The sequence below is a fragment of the Enoplosus armatus genome, chromosome 3 (genome assembly GCF_043641665.1).
Source record: "Enoplosus armatus isolate fEnoArm2 chromosome 3, fEnoArm2.hap1, whole genome shotgun sequence".
Lineage (NCBI taxonomy): Eukaryota > Metazoa > Chordata > Actinopteri > Centrarchiformes > Enoplosidae > Enoplosus > Enoplosus armatus.
Genome location: NC_092182.1, coordinates 22,493,644 through 22,517,815, shown reverse-complemented (window position 1 = coordinate 22,517,815; position 24,172 = coordinate 22,493,644). Strand labels below are relative to the sequence as shown.

Below are 24,172 nucleotides of genomic sequence, written 5' to 3'. Positions count from 1 at the left end.
CACAAATCCTACAAGCCTTCTCCAGTCATCAACAGGCCCTCCATGCGTCAGTCGATCAGGAAACCGTGCCACCACAGGATGGCGCTCCGCTGTTTTTGTAACAAAATAATAACCAAGATAATGATATCAAAAGAACAATGTGATGAACATGACAATAACCACCTCCTATATAGCCCTGCCCAGTTACACCTTTTTTGTTTCTTGTCCCACGTCTGCCTGTTGATCAATAAAATCAGTTGATTTGAAACGGAAAAGAAAAAAGCATTTGGATTTTATTTTGATGAGTCAAAATGTCATTGGTGTTGACTGAAATGTGAGAAGTGGAACTGGCTTAGGCTGCGCCACCATATCAACCACACCCGTCTGTTACATGTCCTGGGATGCACCTGATTAGCAACAAGCTGATAAACCACGGGGGAACAAACACAGATGCTCCAAGAGAACATTCTTTTTTTATTAATATACAACTATTCCTTTTTCCTGATGGCTTGGAATGTACAAGAGGATTTAAATGCATTGAGAAACTAGAAAAAAAATCTCCTTTTTGAGTGTATTTTGTGTACATCAGTGTAAATATTGAAAATAATTAAAGAGGTTATATGGGTTATGGTGAGGGATGGTTACTGAGATAGCTGGAGTTTACACTTCTCCACCTTTGTTTGTACTTCATTCAACACTGTTTTCAGAGATAATTCTTGGCTGAAAGGACATAAACATTAACAGCCTTTCTGTTTCTCATTGGGCTTTTTATATCTATATGGCAGGTTTCCAAGGACAGAGTAAAAAAAATTATCTAACATATGTCTGCTGTTTTGGGGTTGTGGTGCATGTGACGTTTGAAGATTCTTTCTCCTTTTGGTGTGTTGCAATTGACAGCACTGCAACTCATTGTCACTGGCCTGTAATCAAGTTATTTACTTGTGACATACTATCTTAAGTGACCTACATTGTGTACAATACGTAACTCTTACCCAGACATTTACAGTACTAGTAGGATCATTTTAGCCGCCATTCCAGGGAGGTGCTCACCTGAGGCCGTGTGTGTAAACAGGGTTGTTGCATTTGTTTCATTTCACCTGTATTAAAATGGAGAGATGATAAAACTAACAAGCCTTGACTTTACTTATAACACTGTGTTCGACATGTTCAGAAGCAGATCTTCCAGTCCTCTTTGATGCCGGGTACAATATCTAATATTTCACACTGCTGCGTGTTTAGATCGTTGCAGTAATTTGTTGTTGTTATTTACATTCTAATTTGATGATAATCTCACCATATGAGGGAAATCTGAGGGAAAGTCTACGTAGGCCGATAGAAAGAGACTAATTTTTATGCCTGCTCAATTACACGCAAGCTCAAAAAGAGATTCAGATGTTTCTGATTGTACTGACCCCAACACGACTTGAAGGAGATTCTGGCATTACTGTTAACCGTTTGCAGTTTGTACTCTCTCGCACAGTGAAGGGTGATCTTAATGCAGAGTAATCCTGCATTTTTTGGACTTCCCAAGAATTGCAATTCAAGCTATTCTAAAGACAGAACATGTATTAAGGGATTAAGGTTTAAACCAGGTGGGAGGTAAGAGGAGACATCTTTAAAGCTTAGTCGAATAGAAAGGATAGACCTATCCGTTTGGGGTATCGGCTCACCTTGCCAAAGTACAATCCATATTCCTGCATTCTGGAGATGAGAGCTGCATAGCACAAACATTATTAACAGATAGTCATATGCGCTTTGAATAATTCTTTTCCAGTGAGGGAAGCAAAGGGCACGAATCCTTGTCCACCCACTGTATAGCATTATAACTCCGTCGTTGTAATTTTGATTCAAGAGGCACTTCTGTGCTTTTTTTGCTTTTTTCACTCACTTCACATTCAACAGAGAAAAACGGGCCCATTACCATTTCTGAATGCATTAGAGAACGCAAATTGTCTTTATGTAATCATCATGCCAATAGAAGAAATACATCATAACTTTCAGTGTGTGTGCATATGAGCATATGTGTGTATTACAAATGTCCACAAGTTAGTAATGTAACTTAAAATTCATAAAACAGGCAATAAATATGACCCATTTAAATATGTGGATTTGTTACCCAGAAAGAAAGACTTTCTATTTTAGCCATGGCTGTGAAGCATTTAATTGTTCCCTTCAGTGGTAATTGTCCTTAATTATGGGGACACAATTTGGAAATAAGAACAAGCTTTTGTGTACAGAAATTGTTCTGTTTGCTCATTATAAGTCAATGTTGTTCAGATTTATTTGTGAGAAGGTGACCTTTGTGGATACAGTTTGATCCACCCCATCTTCATCACTTATTCTTTTATTTCCTTTAACAAATTGATGACTGAACAAACGTGATGGTCACAAAATATTATGCTTTATTTTATGTTTATAACTGACTACACCCCTCCCCTGCCTGCAAAGCTTCAATAATCTGCATAGTTATTGCAGGAGAAAGCAGGAAACACCTGTTGTATTTTGTGCCTTCTGTTCTTGTTCAGTCGCATGTTGCGCTCCCATCATGGATGGCACAAGCAAGAAGAGATGAAAGTGACTCCACACAACAATTCACATGGCTGACAGCCATGTTTTTTTCTCAGCAGTGTTCTAAATAGTTCACCTGAGCTGGGAGCAATGGTGAGGATAAGAAGCTGCCTCTTTGGCCCATCTGTGAATTATTCAGTAGTCAACCATGCTTGCAGAATCCGGTTTCCTTTATGTCGTCTGCAGGCTTGGTTATCGGATGACCAAACAGCGCCCATGTCAGCTGGGACACCTGACACGCCCTTTGTATGCCTCTCCATGTGATGCACCTTTAAAATGCTCCACAGAGTGCTATTAAAATAAACACTGGTCTGTTGTTGACCGCAGCCTCGCTCCAGTGTGTTATCAGCAACACAAATGACAGCCTGACAGCAGCGACTGAGTGACATGGTGGCTCCCATGTGACAGAGATATATGTTTGCATCTTAGTATAGTGTATGTAAATGAATGACACTGTCAGGTTTCTCTGTAGACACTCTTTCCATCTGTCATTCTTCAGTTATCTGTATTATTTACAGTTCTATGTGTTTACAATATCGAGAGACTGCCATTTAGTTGTTTGACGGCAGTCTTCAGCTTCTCTTTAGAATGAATCATTTAAGCATCTGCACTGGCACAGAAAGGACCTTTGATCTGCGGCATGGCTGTGCAAAGAGATGTATCCTGGTTATTAAGTATTTGATAAATGTCACCTATCATCACTCCCCACCTCTTAGTCAAACCAAGTTTTCCTATTTGCATAATAAAGTATGACCTGAAACACTCCTGTTCATGTAAACATCGAGTGAAAGATCCAACAACAGGATACCTCAAACAAAGTTGGGATTAGAGTGTATTCAAAAAGTTAGGATAGTTATGGGAAAGGCTTGGGTGAGTCAGCAAATTGCATAACCAAATATTGATCTATGGGGTATTTACATATGCTTTGTATGGTTATTGAATCTGCATCTAACTTGCCACAGGTGGTGCATGACTGGTGCTCCGCCCCTACAGAGCCAGGGATGCAAATAGCAACTCTAGAGCTATCATTTTACACTTGATCCTTTGGGCAAAGAGGCGCAGTCATCAGATCACGGCAGCTCTTTTACAATGAAAACCAGACAGCATGCTACCGTCAGCTGAGACGCATTGACAATAACATTCAATAGGATCAGTCAACCAATCGTCGCCACCATCGCTGCTACAGCTATGCCCATTGCAGAACTTTTGGGAGTCCAGTTCGACATGCAGCTGCTGTTGAAACTGAGTCTCTCTGTGGCTGCGGTGCTGCTGGTTTCCTGGGCCTACAGGTTCTACAGTTCCAGGGATGCAAAGAAAATTCCGCTCTCTGTCAAAGACAACAAAGAGCCAGAAAATGCAACCTGCCAAAACTGCAAGATGACACTACGATGTCAAGGCTCACCAAAACTCGACACCGACGATGGGGGCAAGCGACCCTTGCACACAGACTCAGCCACCGATGACGTGACAGCTGACAGTACCAAGGAAACACCAGCAGAAGTTTGTCCATGCCAAGCTGAAAAGAGTGATGTCAGCAAGAAAGGGGAGATGCTCACTCGTCAGAAGCAGGCAGAGGTTGCAACCAGTAATATTTCATTTGGATCTGCTTTGAACCTTCCTCCTCCAACAGAGAGTGGGGTGGTCTGTACAACAGGGCGCCGCTCCCCTTGCTTTTTGCAGAAGCTGGAGGGCAGTGTGGGTGTGGGCAGGGAGTTGAGGCAGGACTTGGAGCGCCAGGGGGCCTACTCCAGCTTCCTCTCCAAGGCAGAGATCAAAGTGGAGGATGCTAACGTGGTGCTGGAAGGAACAGGAGACCAGATTGTGCGCGGAAAGATATATGATTATTATGTTGAGTCTTCCTCTCACTCTATTACAGACTCAAATACTGTGCTGGGTCAGTTTGAGAGGAACTCTGAGTCACAGCCAGTGGAGTTTGGAAGTCGTGGCAGCGGCCTCGCAGAATCTCTTTCCTCACTGAGCCCAATCATTATGCGCGATCTGGTTTTACCACAAAGCACTGTTGAGGATCCCTCCTCGCTGAGACGCCTCAAGTTGAGGCATCCTGCAAGGCCTGTACTCCTGCGTAAGGAGAGCTATCTGTCTGCAGCTGAGCAGTCTGAGCTTTCCAACCCCTCTCTAACATCAAGAGACTTAACTCCAGTGACTCACACTCCGGCCTCAACCAGTGATGAGTCCATCTCTGTTCACCCTATGATCTGTCTCTCAGACAGCAAAGGGCTTAATGTGAGGGAGGGGGCAGATCTAGAGACTGCAGCAGGGGCTCCGTTTTTACACCTGCCAGCTAAAACTCTTGACGGCACAGATTTGGAAAGCTTGAAGAGTAAACTTGATCTGGGTAACTGTTTGGAGACGCTGTTCCTGGCCAAGAAACATGGCCAGACCTCTGTGCAGCAAGCAGCCCTGGGAGTCATGTCAGACAACTACCTCCAGGTGCTCAGGGATCCCAACCTTTATGGGCGGCTAATGGCTGGCGAGCGAGAACAAATTCAGAAGCAGAGAATGAAAGGGAGAAGATTCGTCATGGTGGCAGATACGGACCCTCAAGACTGGGCGAGGAACACCGGGGGGCAGATAGCAGAGACAGAGCAGAGGAGGACATCCAGTGCAGTGTACTATTATGATGACAACAAAGACGCCTGGCATACACACTGCCTGATCCCACAGGAGGTCATCTCTAAAGCCTGTGCCATGTGCACAATGGATAACTACTTATTTGTAGCAGTGGGCTGCCAAGGCACAGACAGAGAAATGACACCCTCAAAGCAAGTGTTTTGCTACAATCCTTTGACATCCATTTGGAAGGAGATCAGTCCTATGAATGAAGCCAGGCCCCGCTGCAAGCTGGCAGCTCTGGACGGCTACATCTACGCCATCGGAGGGGAGTGCCTCTCTTCAGTGGAGCGCTATGACCCGCGATTGGACAGATGGACATTTGTGGCTCCACTGCCTAATGATACATTTGCTGTGGCACATCATGTCGCAGTGTGCAATGGAGAGCTTTTTGTTTCTGGGGGAACTCTTAGATATATGCTACTGCGCTACAGCCCCAAAACCAACACCTGGAGGCCAAGTCTGTTGGTATGCAGCAAAGACAGAACTGTAGACATGGTAGCTGTGGGGAAATTTTTGTATCGGTTTGATATTAACTCACTGCTGGGTGTCAGTGTGTACCGCTACCATACAGTGGCTCGCCTGTGGTACCAGTGCAGCTCCAAACGGCTTCCTCGCTGCCCTGCCTTCCAGTGTGTCACAATGGATGACACAATCTATTGTGTCAGCCGCCAGTTCACCATGAGGCTTGAGGCTGATGAGATCTCTCCTGGATTCATAGATGAGAATTTGAGTGTCCTCTCTGCAGCGAAGGGCATACTTTTCCCCTTTGTCCTTTCACTCCCTGATAAGAAGCCTCGGCAGACCAGCGTGTAACGAGGACTCAGTTTTCCATTGATGATAAGATTAGGTGGTGAAGGAGTATCCCTATAACGGCATGCTTTACAACGAGTTACTTGTTGACTGAGTGGGTTTTGCTTTGTCCAGGTTTATGCTCAACTGAGCAACCACACATTTTATTGTACATTTGTAACCACTTTCTTTAATTTCTTTAATGTGGTAGTAAAATCACCCTTCCACAAAGCCACAAAGCATCTGTTTCTTATTCTACTTTATTTTCTTGGATTGTGTATTGCACAATGTGTGTTTCTTATGTCTCCGTCCCTGGCAGTAGATGTAAAGTATTAGACTCTCAATGGTAGTCAAACTACTGTTTGCTTAGATTTATGCAGGATGTGCTGCCATGTAAATTGTTTGCCTCTTTGATTTGCCACTCCTTCCTGCCATTAAGTTAGTTTCATATCATTCCAGATGCTTAACCTCTTTAGCTGTAAAGATAATTCATATATAAGTCTCAGAGTAAATTAGTTCGTTCAACTCTAACATATTACAGAGATTGGGCAATATAATGATAATCTATCACTATGCTTCACTGTGTAGGGCACCAATATAATTTACACAGTGGCCTGGATACAATGCAATTATCTACAGTTGCTCTTTAAATACGACAGCATGTAAATGGGTTTGTCATACAATATAAATAGGTAAGCTTCTATAAGCATTTGTCACTACTTTTGAAACTCTTCCAACACTTTTTATAAGTTTTGTTTACTCCCCTTTGGTGGCCAGAGAGAAGTGTATTTGTTTCAATCATTATACCAACTAAAAGGTTTGTTATCTACTGTTATATATAAACATAAATGAAATATCCGAATGTGTCATTCATTGCATATTAATCCATAATTAGTGAATAATGGTATTAAGGCAGATGTCTATTCCAGTATTTGTGTGACTGATAACCAATGAAAGAATAACACAGGAACAATCTAAACACATGTGGTTTATTTTCCTAGTGTGACGCAATTACATTAACAATGGAAATGGGAAATGGGAAAATGCATAAGAATAATACAAATATTAAATACAAATAATATTAATACAAATATTAAATCTCTCATTGTTTGATAATTTACAATCAAGTCTTTTGCTGTGCAAACTGTAACGCTGAGGACTTCAAACACACATTGACAGGTTTCAGAGAGTGACGTGCTGCTATAGCACCATCATGTGGCTCACAAGGCAAACACAACAGTGCTTTGGTTAAGCCATGTTGAGCACTAGACCTCCCACAACACAGACGCATCATGTGACACGCAGGCATCAGCAGCACAGTAGAGTGACTAACTAGCTAACAGTGGGTGAAACAGAGGGCTTCAGGTGCGCTGGAAGGCAGCAGGCAGGCGGGGAAAAGGGAGGCGGACGCAGATGGTTGACCATCAAACATAAGCATCTTTGATTCTTCCTAATTAAACACTTTGATTCCCTGTAACTAAACACCTACTGAAATGGGAGTTAGACACGTCTCTTCAGATGTTGCCTTGGATGAGTCATGGCTTCTGGTTTGCCTCAATGCCCAGGTCAGGTCTGGCATCAACACATGTTTTATAATGTTTTTATTCTCTTTCGTTTCTATTTTCCACAGGATAATAGGGTATGGTAATACTAACAGCCCATTTTGAATTTCAGATATTAACTGTACAGAGAGAGGAAGAATTTGCATGTAATTATCCTCTGGAAGGGCGGACATAATTTATAGCCCCCTCCTTTCTCCTTCTTGCACACAGACACACATGTTCAAACATATAAAGACTGAAACTACTCACCACACAACACACAGTAAACCTACAGTAGTCCTGACAGAGGTATAAAGAGAATCATGTTTCATTTTTTAAATTCCTTTTGATTTCCCAAATGGGCTGCTCTATTAGATTTTTTCATGTGGCTGACTAATAAAAAAGAGGGAACTACAAATAGTACCAGTTTGAGCAGAGCTTCTAAATTAACAAGCAGCGTGTGAGGCACAGTGTTGTCTCTAAACCTGTTGTAGGCTGACACAAGGATCGGGGACTTGTAGTAGCGAGCGCCGTCTCAGATGCAGGTCCTTGTTGTTGTGATTGGCTGCGTGGAGGTGGCTGGAAAGCGTGCGTGAAGCCCTGGCAAAGTGGCTCTGGCAGAAGGTATTAAGTGGGTGCCTCTGGTATGTTGACCTGTACACAGTCAGTGATGGGAGTTGTGACTGCTGGTTTTCCAAACGGTGCTTTGTGGGCTGCAGTGGGCCAAAGTTGGTTGGAAGGGCTGCAAAGTAACACGGAGAATAGAAAGTTAACTGCCATGTTACTGCAGCCATTAATTACACTGGTGACTGATTTGGAACCATAAAAGGCATCTTGGGCCACCCAGATTTAATTGTTTCTGAGCATAACTGTTGATGTGTTTTGTCCTTACAAAATTTAATGCGCTTAAGTATGCTTGCTTTACACTCATTGTACTGGTGCCTGGACATTTTAATATATATTTGTTTAATCTGTACCTTCAGGCAGCGGTAGCATGGCACTTTAAAGTGTGGTCTTACCAGAAATTGGCCTGTCAGACCTGTCAAGCTGCCATGTCAAGCTGTCTGGATGCCAGGGTCGCAGAGTGGGCAAAGCATTGGTGTGCTTATGCCCGTAGCTCTCTTCATACTGCGTGACCAAGTAATGAGAGGATGGTGGGCCATAGTGGGCAAATAGCAGCTTGGATGGAAGCCCCTGGAAGACAATACACAGTAGTCTCAACATAGCCTGTATGCATTGGCCTTTACTGGATTAAGATGCAGAGGGCACGACCTATTCTTTTACAATAATCTTCAATAGGCTTACCATGTGACAGCGGCAAATTGCTCTAACTAGCCTTTAAGTGCCCAGTAGGACTGATGATTTTACACATTTTTCATGACTGCTGAGTATGACCAGAAACTTGCTTTCATAAAGATTTTTATCACAGGCCTTTATCTTTGCCGTCAATATTATGCAGAAGTGGTCACAATCTAGAGAAGAAAGCCCTGACTTGCAGGGATGTGACAGGCATTCAATTGGTGTTAATTCCATGAATGAGCGGTTAAAAGCTGACCTCAGCTCTCAGCAGGGCAGATCTTCTCTCAGAGACGTCGGGCTTGAAGTCCCAGTGGGGCCGGTAGTCTACACGATTGGTGCTGTTGGCTGTCGTTGGCTCTAGAGTGAACTGTGTCGGACAGAATAAACAGACATCGCAAAGAGGAGTGAAGATAGGGGGATATACAGGGACTTGAGCAATGAGCCCAGCGCAAGGATCAGCAAAGCTCACACTTCACTATCGATCCACACTGTTGTACAGTATTTCTTAAGTCATTTCTCCTCTCAGATCCTGAACCAGCAGCCCGTGGCCGCTGCACGTCAATGCAATTAGTCTCCAGCTCTAGCCTGTCCCACCAGGAGGCTGTGCTGATGTAGCTGAACTGAGACTGCCTAATCACTTTGCTATAGATTTGACTGAGGTGCTACAAAACCCTTGGACGCCTGCCACTGGTATGGCATTATGTTTTGGATCTGCAGCATTAAAAAGGGCACAGACAGTCTGTGTTCTCACACTGAATTGACGTTGTATGCTTAAATCAGAACATCTTATTTTGATACTGGCACTATAGGATCAAAATGCCTACCTGAAGTCTTTCTTCTGCCCAGTTGCCCAGCAGCACTTTGTTTGCATACTTCTGCTCTCTTCTCCAGCCGGTTTGGGCCCATTTATCCTGCGCCGTCCCTGTTTGGTTCATGCTTTACTTGGTGTCAAACGTACCCAACCAGGGAAATCTGAAGCCGTGTTACAACACGGTTAGCTAGTCAAACAGATAGCATGTAGGTGCATTCACCTGGCCCCGTAATGGCATAGGTAGTGGAGGGGAAATAGAAGAGCTCTGTTGCTATGGATACGGCAAACACTGAAAGGGAAGGCAAAGGCAAGTATCCTGGAAGCAAATGGGAGACGTGTTACATCTGAGTTTTAAAGAAATATATTCCTTAAGGCTAGGGCATGACATTTACCTTTTAGCAGTATAGCCTTTATTGTTAAAATGGTGCCAGAAATTGTTTCAAGACTTTGTGTCCTCGAGCTGCTTTGTATAAAACAGGTTTTGTTTATTGATTTATGTGTTTTTTTTGTCTTCTGTAGACGCTATACTTTTAATGAAGAAGAAAACTCTGACACTGGAGGCAAGTTTTGTTTATTTAAATGTAAAACAAGATGGAACGTAGAAGAAAGTACATTGCGTGATTCTGTTTATGATCTTCACAGTGTTTTCATATAGCCAACAACACCATCCAACACCTGCACTGCAGCGGGAAAGGTGAGCCAGCCCTGGTTAAAAAAGTTAATCATGCCATGAAAACCTTCCACCACATGTTGCCAAGTGACATCATTTTCCAAGTCCAGCAGCCGTTTCCTGTAAAGAAGTCCATCATCCCTCAGGACATCATACTCACAGGTGAGGATGAAGGTGGGCGGGGTTTTCTGAATGACAGCATCGTCTGCCAATAAAGGTGAGACCTCAGGTTCCAAACCAGCTTTGATTGTGTGATACACCTCCCCATCATATTCTGGGGGTGGGTGCTCACGGAAACCCCGTACGAGGCACTCAGGAGGTAGGTTAGAAGGGGAGAGCCACTCCTCATAGCGTGGCCTGAGCTCAGTGGGGACATGGTTGCCTTCCAACACGTCTTGGCACACAGACATGTCCCCATTGAGGTACTGCAGGAAGTAGAACGCCATCCGGCCACGAAACAATATGGGCACAGCATGATTTTGCTGGTATGAGGGCAGGTTGAAATCTGCCATCTGCAGGGCTGGGTAGATGAGGACCTGAGCACAGGGGAACGGCAGATGTCCATCCTCCCTCCTCGCCAGCCTTTGGCACAGTGCTGCTGCCAGGTTAGCCCCAGTGCTGTCCCCTCCGACTGCCACTCTGCGAGAGTCCACGCTGAACTCTGCCTCAGCCACAGACAGGAAGTGACACGTCGCTGTGTCACAATCATCCAGCTGGGCAGGGTACCTGTGCTCAGGGGCTAATCGGTACCTTATAAGGGTGAGAGGGAAGACGGAGGAACAATATGTTGAATTCTGGGTGTTTGGTAGACAAAATAAGTTTCTGGTATTTATGTGCATTGTGGAACAGGTTTAAGTACCCAACAGAAACCACAATGGTGCCCGACTCCTTGGCGATGTGCCGACAGACTTCATCAACAGAATCTGTTCAGGATTAGCAGGACATCACAGTTAGAAAAAGATATGTTATGGTCTTTTATAAGAAGCATCCAAGCACTGCAGACAGGACATGCCAATTTGTGTTTCTCTCTCTACACTCGTCTCCTGTATTCATTAATAATATTATATTTATAAAATCGACTAGATTCAATAAACATTTATATCCAGAAATCAAATGTTTTACAATTTTGTAGTTTAGTTTTTCTATATTTTGCGACTTTCTTCTACTTCACTATGTCTCAGAGGGAAATATATTTTTTACTTGTTGCTTGGGTAGCTTTTAGTCAGTGGTTACTTTGCAGCTTCTAACATTCACAAATATGAGCATCTTAAAAACATTGTCTTCCCAAAGTATATAAAGCAATCAGACTTTAGCACCTCCGGGACACAATGCAACATCAAAGGTCTATTAATACTCATCTTTCTCACCTTTTTTTTCACAGTATATTAATACATCAATAATTTTAAGGCTGAATCTTTGAGCTAAATGTAAAATTAAGTGTAGACCTGTCTACTGCGAAAATTGAAACACAGGAGGGGAACGTATCCCCAAACTGATTGATAGGTTCATTAACAGATGACCTAACAACCCAACAAATGAATAAATCACTTATATGGTCAAATAATTATTTATAATCGCAGTTGAGTTTTTTTACATTATGGCATTTCTACTTTTACTTAAGTAACGATCTGAACTTTGTATACCTATACTGCCCGACACCCATCCTCCTCCATGGAAATACACAAGAGCTCTTCTCAAGCCGTCACACGCAGTGGTGGGTTCATAGACTCGCACTGGCACCTCCGAAAACTTCAGGTCCTTCACTCGCAGCCCCACAGGAACTGGATTTAAGCGAGTCAGGAAACAGGCCACAAACCATCGGATAAAGCTGACCTGATGACAAATACCGAGACGATGCAGGATCCGGCCCTTGTAGGAGAGGAACCACAAGATGCAATGTTAAAAACAGAAAAAATGTTCTTGATGGGTAAAGTCAAAGTGAAAGTTATTCTCTCTGAGAAACCATATTTACTATGACAACATCAAAGAAGGGGAACACATGACCTTGCCTTTTTTGCACCTTTGTTAGACTTGATTTCTTATCTAAAATGTCTCTGATCTCAGCTTTATCAGTTGCTGGAGGACAAAGAAAGGACAGCCATCTCAGCCTAAAAGAGTAGAGTTTTTTCATCTTGCGCAAGCTGAGGCACTAAAGCATGCGTTAATTCAATAATAAGAATAATAAAAAAAATAGATTAAAAAGTGAATTATAACAGATACAATAACATGCGGGAAACAAAAAATAATAAGCAGGAACAATTCCATAGATGTTGTAGATACTCACCACAATTGCTATGCCGACAAACAAGCCGTGAACCATGTGCAGTTTCCCACTATTTGTAACCCCACGAGGAATGTCTGAATTCATCAGCTCAGAGTACACAAGTCCAATTACCAGAAGGAGGAAGGCTGCAACAAGAGCGACGAAGCCAATTATTAAAATTGCAGTGCCGATGTCCATGGTGTTGCTGGTCTGCTCTGCTGAAGGTAAGTCATTAGGACTAAATGTTTTATCTACCTGCTTTCAGCCACTTCTCACCCCTCCCACATCCGCGTGCAATGCATTCTGACCTTGGTTTCCCTTAATGACATGTTTGGCTGCCTGTTGCCTAGGGAAAAATAATTATATTCTTCAACATATTTTATGGCTGTGTAGTCAAAGTAATTACATGTTTCCCAAAGAAACCAAGTCGTTCCACTACAGAATATTGCACAAAATATGTTTTATGTTAATAGAGCAGTTTTTTAATTACTCATACATTTCCATAGCAACCATTATGCTGCCTTCCAATCTTTAGCAACATTTCCACAGATATCTGAGGGTTATGATTTTTCCTGCTTTCTTTCATGCCCCTGGTATTGAGGAAAACTCTGCTGCTCACAGCTGCACTCGGCACAGAGTGGCATTTTCATTGTCTGGTGCCTAAGGGAAGGAAATGTTCAGAGATGCTCCCAGTGAGGGCTGACTGAGAATACTCTTATCTGAACTTTCACTGCTGATCTGTAGATGGCAGTGATAGCATGAGTATAAATAAACAGTGCCTTCTGAAACATACACTATTTACATTTTCGCATTTGGCATGCAGCGTGAACCCATTTGCCACTCGCTTTAATGTATATCTTTAGACTTTTGTCTTGTTTTTTTTTTTTACAAATCCACTAACTTATATTCAATTTCACTCCATCTGAGAATACATTGGTATAAGCTTCGATGCAAATGCAAATTGGCTTTGGGTTTTCATTTTGTAAATCTCCGAAATTTCCACAATGAAGACAGCATCTGGAGTCGCGTTGTCTTGGTGGAGTTTTTAGCAGCCCCCGAGAGCCTCTCTGCCTTCCCTAAGTAGCTGAGCCCAGCACAAAGCAACCATTGTGAGGCTGCTCTTTAAACCCATTCCAGTTGCTGAAAAAGCCCTGCATTCAACGACACCCAGTAAAAATCACAGTGCCAGGGCCAAAAATCACAGACTGGAATCTTGTCTGAGGCCCATGAATTCATAGGATTTGTTTAGGAGGTATTCATGCAGTTTTCTGTTTGTCACCCTGCCGAGCTTCTGAGACCGGGCTGACCTAATTCCCAAATTGCACTGTCACACACAGAAAGATAGTCTGCTTCAAAAATACTGTTACCACGAGAAACTGGGTTAAAACAACTGACGTGGCTTTGCGCACAGGAGACCACTACAAATGTAGAACAGACTGAATTTTGCCTATAAAAGCGAAGACAATATTTGCTTTTGCATTTATGTGAGTTTTTTTTATAATACAGCAAATCACAGAGACTTGAAACTACATTTTTACTGCAGGTTTGTCAGCAACAAAATATTGAGGCAGAGATCAGTAACTGGCTCAAGGGCACAATCTGCAGATGTACTTGTTATTGTGAAATTTGAACCCAGATTGCCCAACGTATGGTAATCACTTCAATTACTCTCCTGCTCTTGTATGTTGTGAAACTGATTTTGCACATCTATCTATTATACTGAGGTGGGGGGGGGGGTTGGAGGGGGGGGGGGGGGGTAGTGTTGTGGTTACAATTAGTGCTTAACTGATTCTTTGTTTGTTTTCTTGTTTGTTTCACTTAATTAAAAGGGGGTCTGGAGTAAGGATTATTTGCCCCAGGCTCTCAGTCATTTTTATGAACACCAACATCTGACACTGTTGAGTAGTTTGGTTGTTTATTTTGCTTTGATTTATAACTGCCAGTGAAACCTGTGATTGCAACACCATTGTGTACGTTATGCAACGAGGTTAAGTTGTCAAGTCAATGCAATTATAGTAAAGTTAAACATTCCCAAACGAGATTGGACACCCACCTGGGACGCAGTGGGGCGACCACTGGGGGGCCCCGGACCACAGATTGAGAACCAGCACTGTAGACACACGAAGGGGGTGGAGAAGAGGCAAGTACGCAACCACTCAGGGCAGACGGGCACTGGAGCAAAAATATTCATCCCCACTTAACATGTCAATCAGGATTAATGCCCTCACAAACCTCTCCTTTAGGTTCATCCAGGTCCTCTCACTAGTGGAGGTACCGAAGCCAGGCGGTGATATATAAGGCAGGACAGGACAGGACAGGAACACAACACCAAAGCCCAGCGGTTTTAGTAGCGCACACCACGGAGCGTCGCCTGGACTTGTGTCTCACGTCTCTGCGTCTCTAGCAGTGGTTGACAGGCGTAATGACTGATCACTCACACATTTCGAGAGCGCGATGCATGTCGACTAACATGTCAGAGCTGCTTGAAGTCGCACTCTTCTGATTTTTGTTTAAAAACAACAACATTTCCTCGCCAGTGGATTACCCATGCAGCAGTTTCTGGGGCTGCACATGTTGTTGTTTGCATGCGGACAAACTTGCGGGAGCTCATAAGTCGCTGTGTCTGCGCTGTTGGAGGACATCGGTCGCGCACGTAAACTTGCAGCGTAAACATTAAACGTGTCGGCTGCCCGCGAGCACTTTCCCGAGATGGAGCTGAAGAGCGCGTGTCGTATGTTTCTTTTCCCGGTTCAAATGCTTTATTATATAGTCAGAGCGAGTTTGTTTTCGCTGTTGCCAACCAGAAGGAAGGATCTGACCAAGGAGGTGGTGTTGATCACCGGTGGGGGACGAGGCATCGGGCGTCACCTGGCCACAGAGTTTGCCAAGCAGGGGGCCAGAAAGGTAATTTCACGTAACTACAGGCAACTTGTTGCACCCACATTACTCCTTCCAAAGAAATGCATTTGCTAACTATTGAAGTCATTTTGCAGGCAGTTTGTGTTGGCAAGGTATGCCTCTGCTGTAGGTTAGTTAGTGTGTCAAAAGCAGCCATAGCCTGGTTGGGCAGCTGAACCTCCGACCTGTGCCCCAAGGGTATTGTTGTTCCACTGATCTATGAAAACAGGGATCATAACCTCTAAGTAGCCTAGCTGGTCCAGTGCGACTGGAGACACTGCCCTCAATCTTGGTTCAAGTCTTGCACAACAGCTTGGGTCAAGCAGAGGGCAAGTCTGACCAGCATTTATGGCTGATTGATGTGATTAAGTGCAGAACTGGGCTGACATCCATTCTGCTAAGGTCTGGGGTGATTCTAGTGTGACTGATATGTCCAGAAAGTGTATTATCCCAAAATTTAGTCTGTGATAAAGGCCTGATTCTGCCTGTTTGTGTGTGTGTGTGTGTGTGTTTTTTTTAAAGCCCCCCCAAAACTGCTTCAAAGCCATTCACATAACAACAGCCCCTGCTTTTACCCTATTATAGTTTCTCCCCATTTTTTTGAGCAGTTTTTGCACTGTCATAAAATCTGCCAACATATCGCAACACAACAAAAGGCTCCAAAATGTTTTTAATAAAAGCCAGATTAGGGTTTCTTTTTTTCAAGCACAGCGCGAGGACATGAGATGCCTTTTATGGAGTGTAAGCAAAACTAAATGAACCCAACAAAAAGAGTTAGGGAGGAACAGACTTTATCTTGGATTAGGCTAATAAAAAGGTGGCGATTCTAACCCGTTACAGTAACTGAAATGCAGTGTAGTCAGATGACAGATTCTTATGAGGTCATAGGTCAGAAATATGATGAAAAGTGAGTTTTACTATGAGGCTGAAGTTATGATTCATCATTATTTTTCCCAGCTGGATGTTAAGTTGAATTTTGCATGCTGTTGCCCACGTTTCAATTAGAATCAACTGTGTAACATCCTGTTCTATAGATTTTAAGTTCAGTGAAGTTATCTGATTACATTGCCGAGTTGGACTAATCCATCGGATGTCATGTTTGCAAAGCCTTAAACTGCAAATCAATATTCTCACTGGAAGTCAGTTTAAAAGTTACTCATCCAGTCCTGCCATTTACAGAGAATCACCCCACCCATCAAAACCCGCCCCCTCCCCTAACAAGGAGCCGTCACTCCGGCCTGAAATGCTCCAGTGGCCACATAGACGGTTCCTCATCACTGCGGGTCAGGCTCTGTTCCTATCATCATTTCCAGCTACGGTTTGTCGACCAATCCAGTTGGTGAACATTACACAGCTGAGTGCCTGATGAGCCGCTGGTGTCCTTTAAGCAGTAATATGTTAATACAGAGCTGCTCTATTTTTGATCACCTCAGATGGGAGTCATCATTACACATGGAAGAAAATGGTGGTAATTTCCCTGGTAGAAAGCATTGAGTGGCCCAGCTGAAAACTGCAGGTTGTAATTATCCGTACATGTGTGACATGGGCTCCACATCTCAGCTGCTCTCTTAAGGCGCAATTTTATCAGCTTGAAAACATTGCTACAAGCTTAATGAAACACTAACTGCCTCCCTCTGTCTTTCAATGCCATCTCCTTGGGGAATTAGCAAGAAGAAACCAGTGGGTTTTTAAAACCTTTACTTTGCAGCTGCACAACAAAGGATGTCACCATGCTTTTCAGCACCCCATTGTTTGGTATTATCAAGGTGTGAAGGCTTTGAAAACAACACCTGTGGTAATGTGTATGACAATTACTCCCTGCCTAAAGAGATGCTAAAAGGAAATAGGACGGTAATTATGAATAGGGTTAACCTCTACAAACTCGCGCTCACCCCAGTTTGAGCCCCTTTGTGATTGGCAGCCGGAATTTCCTTTTCCCTCTGCTCAGGCTTTAGTGTTTTCACGGCGTGAGGAAGACTAACTACAGCGTTGATGAAAGAATCCGGCGAGATGGAGAGCCGAGGACTCAGGAGGGGAGCCAGGTCTTCTTGTGTGCTCTTAGGGGGGAACCGTTGCAGAACGAAGCTCTGAAACAATAAACCAGACCAAAGCATTTTCAAAAACGGCATCCAAGTTCAGAGCACTGCGAGAGGGCTTTCAAAACAATCCCAGCAAATCATTGACAACTTTAAACAGCATATTTCTTCAAAGCTCCCTTTTCCAAGTCTTTTTCAGTACCATGACAACAACTCTAGAAGAAAGTGTTTGCAGAAAACATCGATTTTTATGTGGTTGTTAATGTTACATGAAGAGATCCCTGCAAGGAAGATGAACCAAACCGAGGCACTGACAACAGGTTTATGTGGGTGTGCGTATGTGTGTTGTGCTGGAGGCGGGAAGCACACCGCTCCCAGCTGGGTATTGCCCTGCAACTGACCTTGCTGTCTCCACAGTAATTAGACAGCGGCAGGCGACTGCCTCCTGAACTCCTGCTGCCCCCTCTGTGTGCCGCCTCTCTGCTGGCCCATACAATGGGTGTGAAAAGGAGGGTTCATACCCACCCATACATTCAGACCTGAGAGATAGAGTATCACTGTAATTCAGCTGGAGCTACTGGGGACACGGAGACATACACCACAGCCAGTACTGAGTGGCATTTGCACTCTCTCTCTCTCTCTCTCTCAAGGCCTTGTGTCAGCTTTGCAACATTTATTTGTTGATTAGAGAGCTTTTACTTACAGCATGTGTTGACGTGAAGTTTTGTTAGGCATGCTCAGTCAGAACGGTCACTGGTTTATCACTGATAGCGAAGGCCGCTTGTGCAAGGTCAATTAAAACTGTTTTCTTACTGTTTCTATCCGGATAGCAATTTGGCCAATGCTTGTTTGTTCTGAGGGTCCTGTGTGTTGTGACGGGTGATAAACCAAATGAATTAAATAACATTTTAACAGGAGAGCACAGTTTGAGTGCTGCCTTTTAATGAGAGCTGTCAGCTTTGTTTGTAAGGCTCAAATCCTATTAAAAGCTTTCAGTTATTTATCAAGACCTGTCTGCCTTACTGATTACTCAAATGGGCTTGCAAATGAAGCAAACAAAAAACCCAATCAAAAGCAACTCCTCAAACAAGGGCTGTTCACAGAGGGAGCCAAACCCTTAATGCTTTGGATCTGATAAAGAAATAAAGAACACATTCCAGACTGTAATTATTGATGTCCCCAGAGCTTTACAGTGTCAGTGTTTCTGTGTTTGGTTTGCTTCTGACGCTATCGTCATCAGACAGTTATTGACACATGAATACTGCATTAAAGAAATAGCAACACAGTAATTGTAACAGTGATTTTTAAGGGTTCTGGCTATGCAAGTTAACATGCTGTCATTTGCCCGCATGTTATGTGAAAGTCCTGTTACTCCAAGATGACAGGTTCAATGCATGCACAAGACGTGTGATCATCTATAGCAATGCAACCCTTGCAAGTGTCAAGAGACACACTCTCTTTTGTGTGTGTGTTTGCATACACACACACGCAACGCAGCCTTTCTGTCTCTCACATACACAAGATCATTTTCCACAAGACTTTTTGCTCAAATATTACCTTGGTCACGGGCGACCAGCCAAATCCCACACTGGCATCCTCAGCACTTCACACACGCACTGTTTTCAGACTCCCTGACCAGAAATGACGGGGCTCATCTGCCCAACAGGCCGTGTAATCTCTTTGAGAATTTGTGTTTGAGAGATGAGGAGGGCTCACCCCCTGATTTCATTACCTTTCCCTGACCCCAAAGACTGACAGATCTAATTGCCCAATCACTAGTCCCCCACCTCCGTCCAACCCCATGTTCCCTGCTCAAATGACCGGCCTTCATTTAGTCTCCGGGTGGATGAAGAGACAGTTCATTCACACAGCAACCCCCAAGCCTTTAATCTTGCTCGAAAACTATTTGTTGGAGTGAAAATGGCCTCTCTGTTCTCTGAATGAAAAGAGCATAGCTGCTCAAAGATCTCCACAGTTACACCAGGTTTCATTGCCAGAAAAATTGCGCAAAACATACGTAATGTTCTGTTGATGACTGACTGTAAAAACAACCCTTTTTGTTCCATTTATGAGCAACAGTTCACTTGATTTGCTTCTGATCTCGGCACAGTTTCAATGCAGAACATTTCTCTATTTGTTTCTAACCTTTTAAAAATGTTATTTCTTTTGCAAGGTGATCTTGTGGGGCAGAACAGAAAAGTGCCTCAAAGAAACAGCTGAAGAGATCTCTCTCTCAGGAACAGAGTGCCATTACTTCCTGTGTGATGTGGCCAATCGGGAGGAGGTTTACAAGCAAGCCAAGGTGGTTAGAGAAAAGGTACGCCAGCTTAATGTTTAAAAAGATATTTCTACTTGCACAAAAAGAAATGTCATTTGCACACAGTGAAACACTTCATAAAATATTTCTCTGCGATGCCTCTGTATGTATATTGGCTCTGAGCTGCTCTGTCTCCCATCTGGTGTATAGATTACACTTCATCTGAAATATCTGAATAAGAGCGGGGAATATTGCTGACAGCTCTGGTGCAGCACAAATGTATCATCTCTTGAAAGCAGACAGAAAATGCGTAAGATCGTTGACAGTGTTCTTTTTCTCTTATTGTGCTTTTTAATCTCAGGTGGGAGATGTTACGATATTAGTGAACAACGCAGCTGTAGTCCACGGCAAAAGTCTGATGGACAGCGATGACGACGCCCTTCTGAAATCCCAACACATCAATACCATGGGACAGTTCTGGGTAAGACCTGCAGAAATTAAAGCAGAGGCAGTTTGCGTGCAGAAGAAGGGGAATTCCTCCCAGCAGATTATCCTCATCATTTTCCTATTTTGATTACAGCGTGGCAGTATTTACAGTGGGCACCCCCAGACTTGTCACTCATGACTGCTATTATGGCAGGTTAAGTGGGGTATTTCCAAATCGCCTTTCAGCCCCTGAAACGTCAGAGGAGTTTAGAAACTCATGGCATTTTTATTTTGAATAGAGATCAAAAGGCTATGTCATAAACAGACAGAAATGCAATTATCAACGAAATGGAAATTTAATCTGAGGTTACACTGTGCGCCTGTTTCTCCTGTCTGTTCTTTTTACTGAATATATTTCACCTTCTGTTTCTATGCTTCCTTCCACGTTGTCTTTATTCTCCCCTTCATTCTCCTTTTTTTTTTCTCCTCCCAGACTACAAAGGCCTTCCTGCCTCGGATGCTGGAGCTGCAGCATGGCCATGTAGTATGCATAAACTCCATCCTGTCCCAGTCTCCCATCCCTGGGGCCATTGACTATTGCACCTCCAAGGCGTCATCGCTGGCCTTCATGGAAAGTCTGACGCTGGGGCTGCTGGACTGTCCCGGTGTTGGCTGCACCACTGTACTTCCCTTCCACACCAATACAGAGATGTTCCAGGGCATGAGAGTCAGGTAATTATAGATGCTATGTGTAATTGGTTGTTATTTTTAGCCATGCTAGCGCTGTGGTTCTAGGGATGGCAATGCCGGTCCTTAGGTCAGTCGGTCAACCACTTTGGTTAAGACTGAAATATCTCAACACCTATTGGATGGATTGCCATATTTTCTACATTCATGTTACCCACTGGATGGATCTTACTGACCATAGGGATCCCCTGACCTGAAGATGACATTTGTGGTTCAGATTGAAATATCTTTACAACTATTAGATTGTGAAATTTGCTATATATGAATATTCAAGGTCCATAGAAGATAAATTCTAATGAGGTTGGTGATCCTCTGGCTTTTCATCTAGCGCCACCAGCTGGTCAAAGTTTTCACTTCGCAGTCAAATAGCTTGTCATGTACTTGATGGATTGGCGCAGACATTCATGGTTCCTAGACAATCTGTCCGACAGACTTTGGTGATCCCATGAATTTTCGTCTATAATGAGCTACTCCCTAGTAGACCAGAATAAACCCTCCGGCAGATACTCCTCCGCAGTTTTATTGTGACTAAGAATCTTCTTTATCAACCCTCCCTCAAATAACTGGTCAAAAATAGTTGCACGTCAATGACCTCAAAAAGTCATTGATGTATTTATTTATCGTCAGTCTGTCTGCCCCCTAGTGGCTGTCTTGAGGCCTTTATAGATGACATTGAACTGATGCTTTGAACTGTGTGAGGTGCTTTGTATCTATGACACAAATATGTTCTTGTACAAGTGCATGAGCACACCCATCCTTTCACATCGTTGTGTAATAGCTTTAGGAAATATCAAAAACATTTAATGTAGAGTTTGGCAGCTTACGCCAACAGTTCATCTACAATGTGTTGCTATGCTGCCATAGAAAGCATGTAATGCTACCTAATGCAGGCTTTGCTCATGCAGTTTATGAGCAATGGATACACCTTGAAAACACATTTTTCATTTTATCAGAGTGATCATCATTTTATCTAAAAACTACTATCTTTTCTTTTGCAGGTTTCCTCAGCTCTTTCCACCTCTCAAACCTGAGATAGTTGCCCAGAGGACTGTGGATGCAGTCAGAGCTGACAAGGCTTTCCTCTACCTGCCCTGGACTATGCATGCCCTTGTCATTCTAAAAAGGTAAAAAAAGAAATATATATATATATATATAATAATAATAATAACATTTCTGTTTTCAGCATCACAATTGTTTCATGCTTAACATTCTTTCCCTGGTCTTTATGCACTTTTTAGCTTCATGCCACAAGTTGCACTTGAAGAAATCCACAAGTTTTCTGGGAGCTATACCTGCATGAACACGTTCAAAGGGAGGACATGAACCTGGATTACACACAATGTGAGAGCGACTTCAACATCCCTGGGGTGTAATGAAAGGAATATGGACCTTAACACATCTGGAAGTGGAGGAGGCCCCATGACAGTGTGAAGACAAACTCTTAGGGGACATGCAAGGTGGTTGCTCCTGCAAGTAGAATTAATTGATAAACTGCAGGATACACCCTGGTCCCATATGTGTGTGTGCATATGTGTATAGTATGGAGGACTGAATGCCATTCTCACTTTGAACAGAAGCCATGCATACATAGGTCTGTACCAGTAGTTATTCTGGGAGTTTTTTGTGACACTTGTTTTAGCCTGTTTTTACGCTTCTTCTTTTTTTTTATTCTCCTTTTTAATGTGTCCTTGAATCAAAACAAGATAATAAAATGGAGTTTTAGAGATACACCGTGTTTCTTTGTGCATGATGAAAATAGAAAAAGTGAACACGTGGGAGGTACACATTGTTTTGTGTCTGGGTTTTGACTCCCATGGCAGTGTAATAACACCTTTGATTTGTTCCAAGCATGAGATCAGTGGCTGTGACAGATGATGTTGTCAAAACATAAAACACACATTTGGGGGGGGGGGGGGGGGGGGGGGGTGTATGTGTATTATTGTTTGTTCTTTGCTGTCAGAAAATGGTGCAGGGGGATGGTGTAATTCTCCCTAAACATAATGAACTCAAAACAGGTCGGTCAGGACCTGTTTTGAGTCCTTGTACATTCAGAGTGATCTACCACATTGAATGAATGTGGACAGTCAGAGAGACTATTCTATTTATTGAGCCCTGAAATGACAGCAGGCATCTCAAGGCCTCAGTTTTTAAAGTTAAAAGTAAACTTATAAAGAAGTTTTTTACTTTGTTGTCTGTTAAGAAGACGACAACATATCAAATTTGGTTTTGTTGGCTTGGCTCATTCTCATACAATATTACTGTATGCAACTGCTACATGTTAGTGGTAGTTGATCATAAAAATGTGATGTGCATTAGCGAAACCCCAGAGGCTACTATTCCAGACAAATAATGGGACAATATGGAGCCTCTTTCTTTGTTCCAAGGCTTTAGTGCAAAACAGAAGGGAATTGTGGAAATTCACAATGCATGAGATTTATTAATGCATGAGTCTCACAATTACCTTTTGATTAAGGATATTATTTAAGAATTAGAAAAAGCATGTCTGAAAATCAGAAAGAGCTAAACTTGCTAGCTGAAATACCAAAGATTAAAAAGAAAAGAAAAAACTTGGAACTGAAATTAAACAAAGGTCTGTCCCCGTGACAAATTTGCATAGAGCTTCTGATCGAACACTACAGTATCTGATAAACACCTTCGACCAAAGAGGAGAAGCTGATCCACAATTTCATCTTCTGAGAGCTGAATGAAACCCTGTAACAGTAAACGACAACTTAGTATATTGAAAGAATAGTTTTACACAACACTGAGAAATGTGCTTATTTGCCATCTTGCCCAGAGTTAGACGAGAATATCAATACCCCTCTCATTTAAGATAAATATGAAGGTGTTATGTGCAACACCTGTAATTTGGAGAATAGTCACCTTGACAAATAAAGATGAGACCAACAGAGAGAACCAATACCTAAATGGAAGCAAACTGAAATGTTCAGATTATAATTCTCCACAAAAACACAAGACCATTAGAGAGCCTGAGCTGCAATAAAATAACTAATCAGGTTAAAGAGGGTTTGTGCTCTTTTTCACATCACAGTGAATGGGAACTTGTTAACGTTTAATGAGATGTGGCTAAAATCTGACCACATTGAGGTTTATCACAATTCTGGAGCCTGTGTGGGACCTTTTAAAACAAACTAAACCTCTTTATGATGTCTAGACTGTCCATGTTTGAATTAGGAATATATACAAATACAAATCAAGTACAACTGTATGGCTGGAGTTGAAAAACAATCCTT

General features: G+C 42.9%; 4 protein-coding genes across 4 annotated transcripts; 2 read left to right on the top strand and 2 right to left on the bottom strand.

The window, feature by feature from the left end:
- Positions 1-3,735: 3,735 nt before the first annotated feature.
- klhdc7a (kelch domain containing 7A) lies at positions 3,736-5,994 on the top strand. Its single transcript, XM_070903492.1, has one exon. The coding sequence runs from the start codon at positions 3,736-3,738 to the stop codon at positions 5,992-5,994; it is 2,259 nt and encodes a 752-aa protein (XP_070759593.1).
- Positions 5,995-7,990: 1,996 nt separating this feature from the next.
- cfap107 (cilia and flagella associated protein 107) lies at positions 7,991-9,745 on the bottom strand. Its single transcript, XM_070903276.1, has 4 exons — positions 9,635-9,745; positions 9,067-9,177; positions 8,531-8,705; positions 7,991-8,253 (listed from the first exon to the last, which is right to left on the bottom strand). The coding sequence occupies exons 1-4, from the start codon at positions 9,743-9,745 to the stop codon at positions 7,991-7,993; spliced, it is 660 nt and encodes a 219-aa protein (XP_070759377.1).
- Positions 9,746-10,257: 512 nt separating this feature from the next.
- aadacl4 (arylacetamide deacetylase-like 4) lies at positions 10,258-12,752 on the bottom strand. Its single transcript, XM_070903464.1, has 4 exons — positions 12,576-12,752; positions 11,935-12,160; positions 11,151-11,214; positions 10,258-11,041 (listed from the first exon to the last, which is right to left on the bottom strand). The coding sequence occupies exons 1-4, from the start codon at positions 12,750-12,752 to the stop codon at positions 10,258-10,260; spliced, it is 1,251 nt and encodes a 416-aa protein (XP_070759565.1).
- Positions 12,753-14,740: 1,988 nt separating this feature from the next.
- Positions 14,741-22,610, top strand: dhrs3b (dehydrogenase/reductase (SDR family) member 3b). The gene is made up of 6 exons (XM_070902899.1): positions 14,741-15,458; positions 19,662-19,805; positions 20,107-20,226; positions 20,665-20,903; positions 21,917-22,042; positions 22,157-22,610. The coding sequence occupies exons 1-6, from the start codon at positions 15,264-15,266 to the stop codon at positions 22,239-22,241; spliced, it is 909 nt and encodes a 302-aa protein (XP_070759000.1). The 5' UTR covers positions 14,741-15,263; the 3' UTR covers positions 22,242-22,610.
- Positions 22,611-24,172: the final 1,562 nt, after the last annotated feature.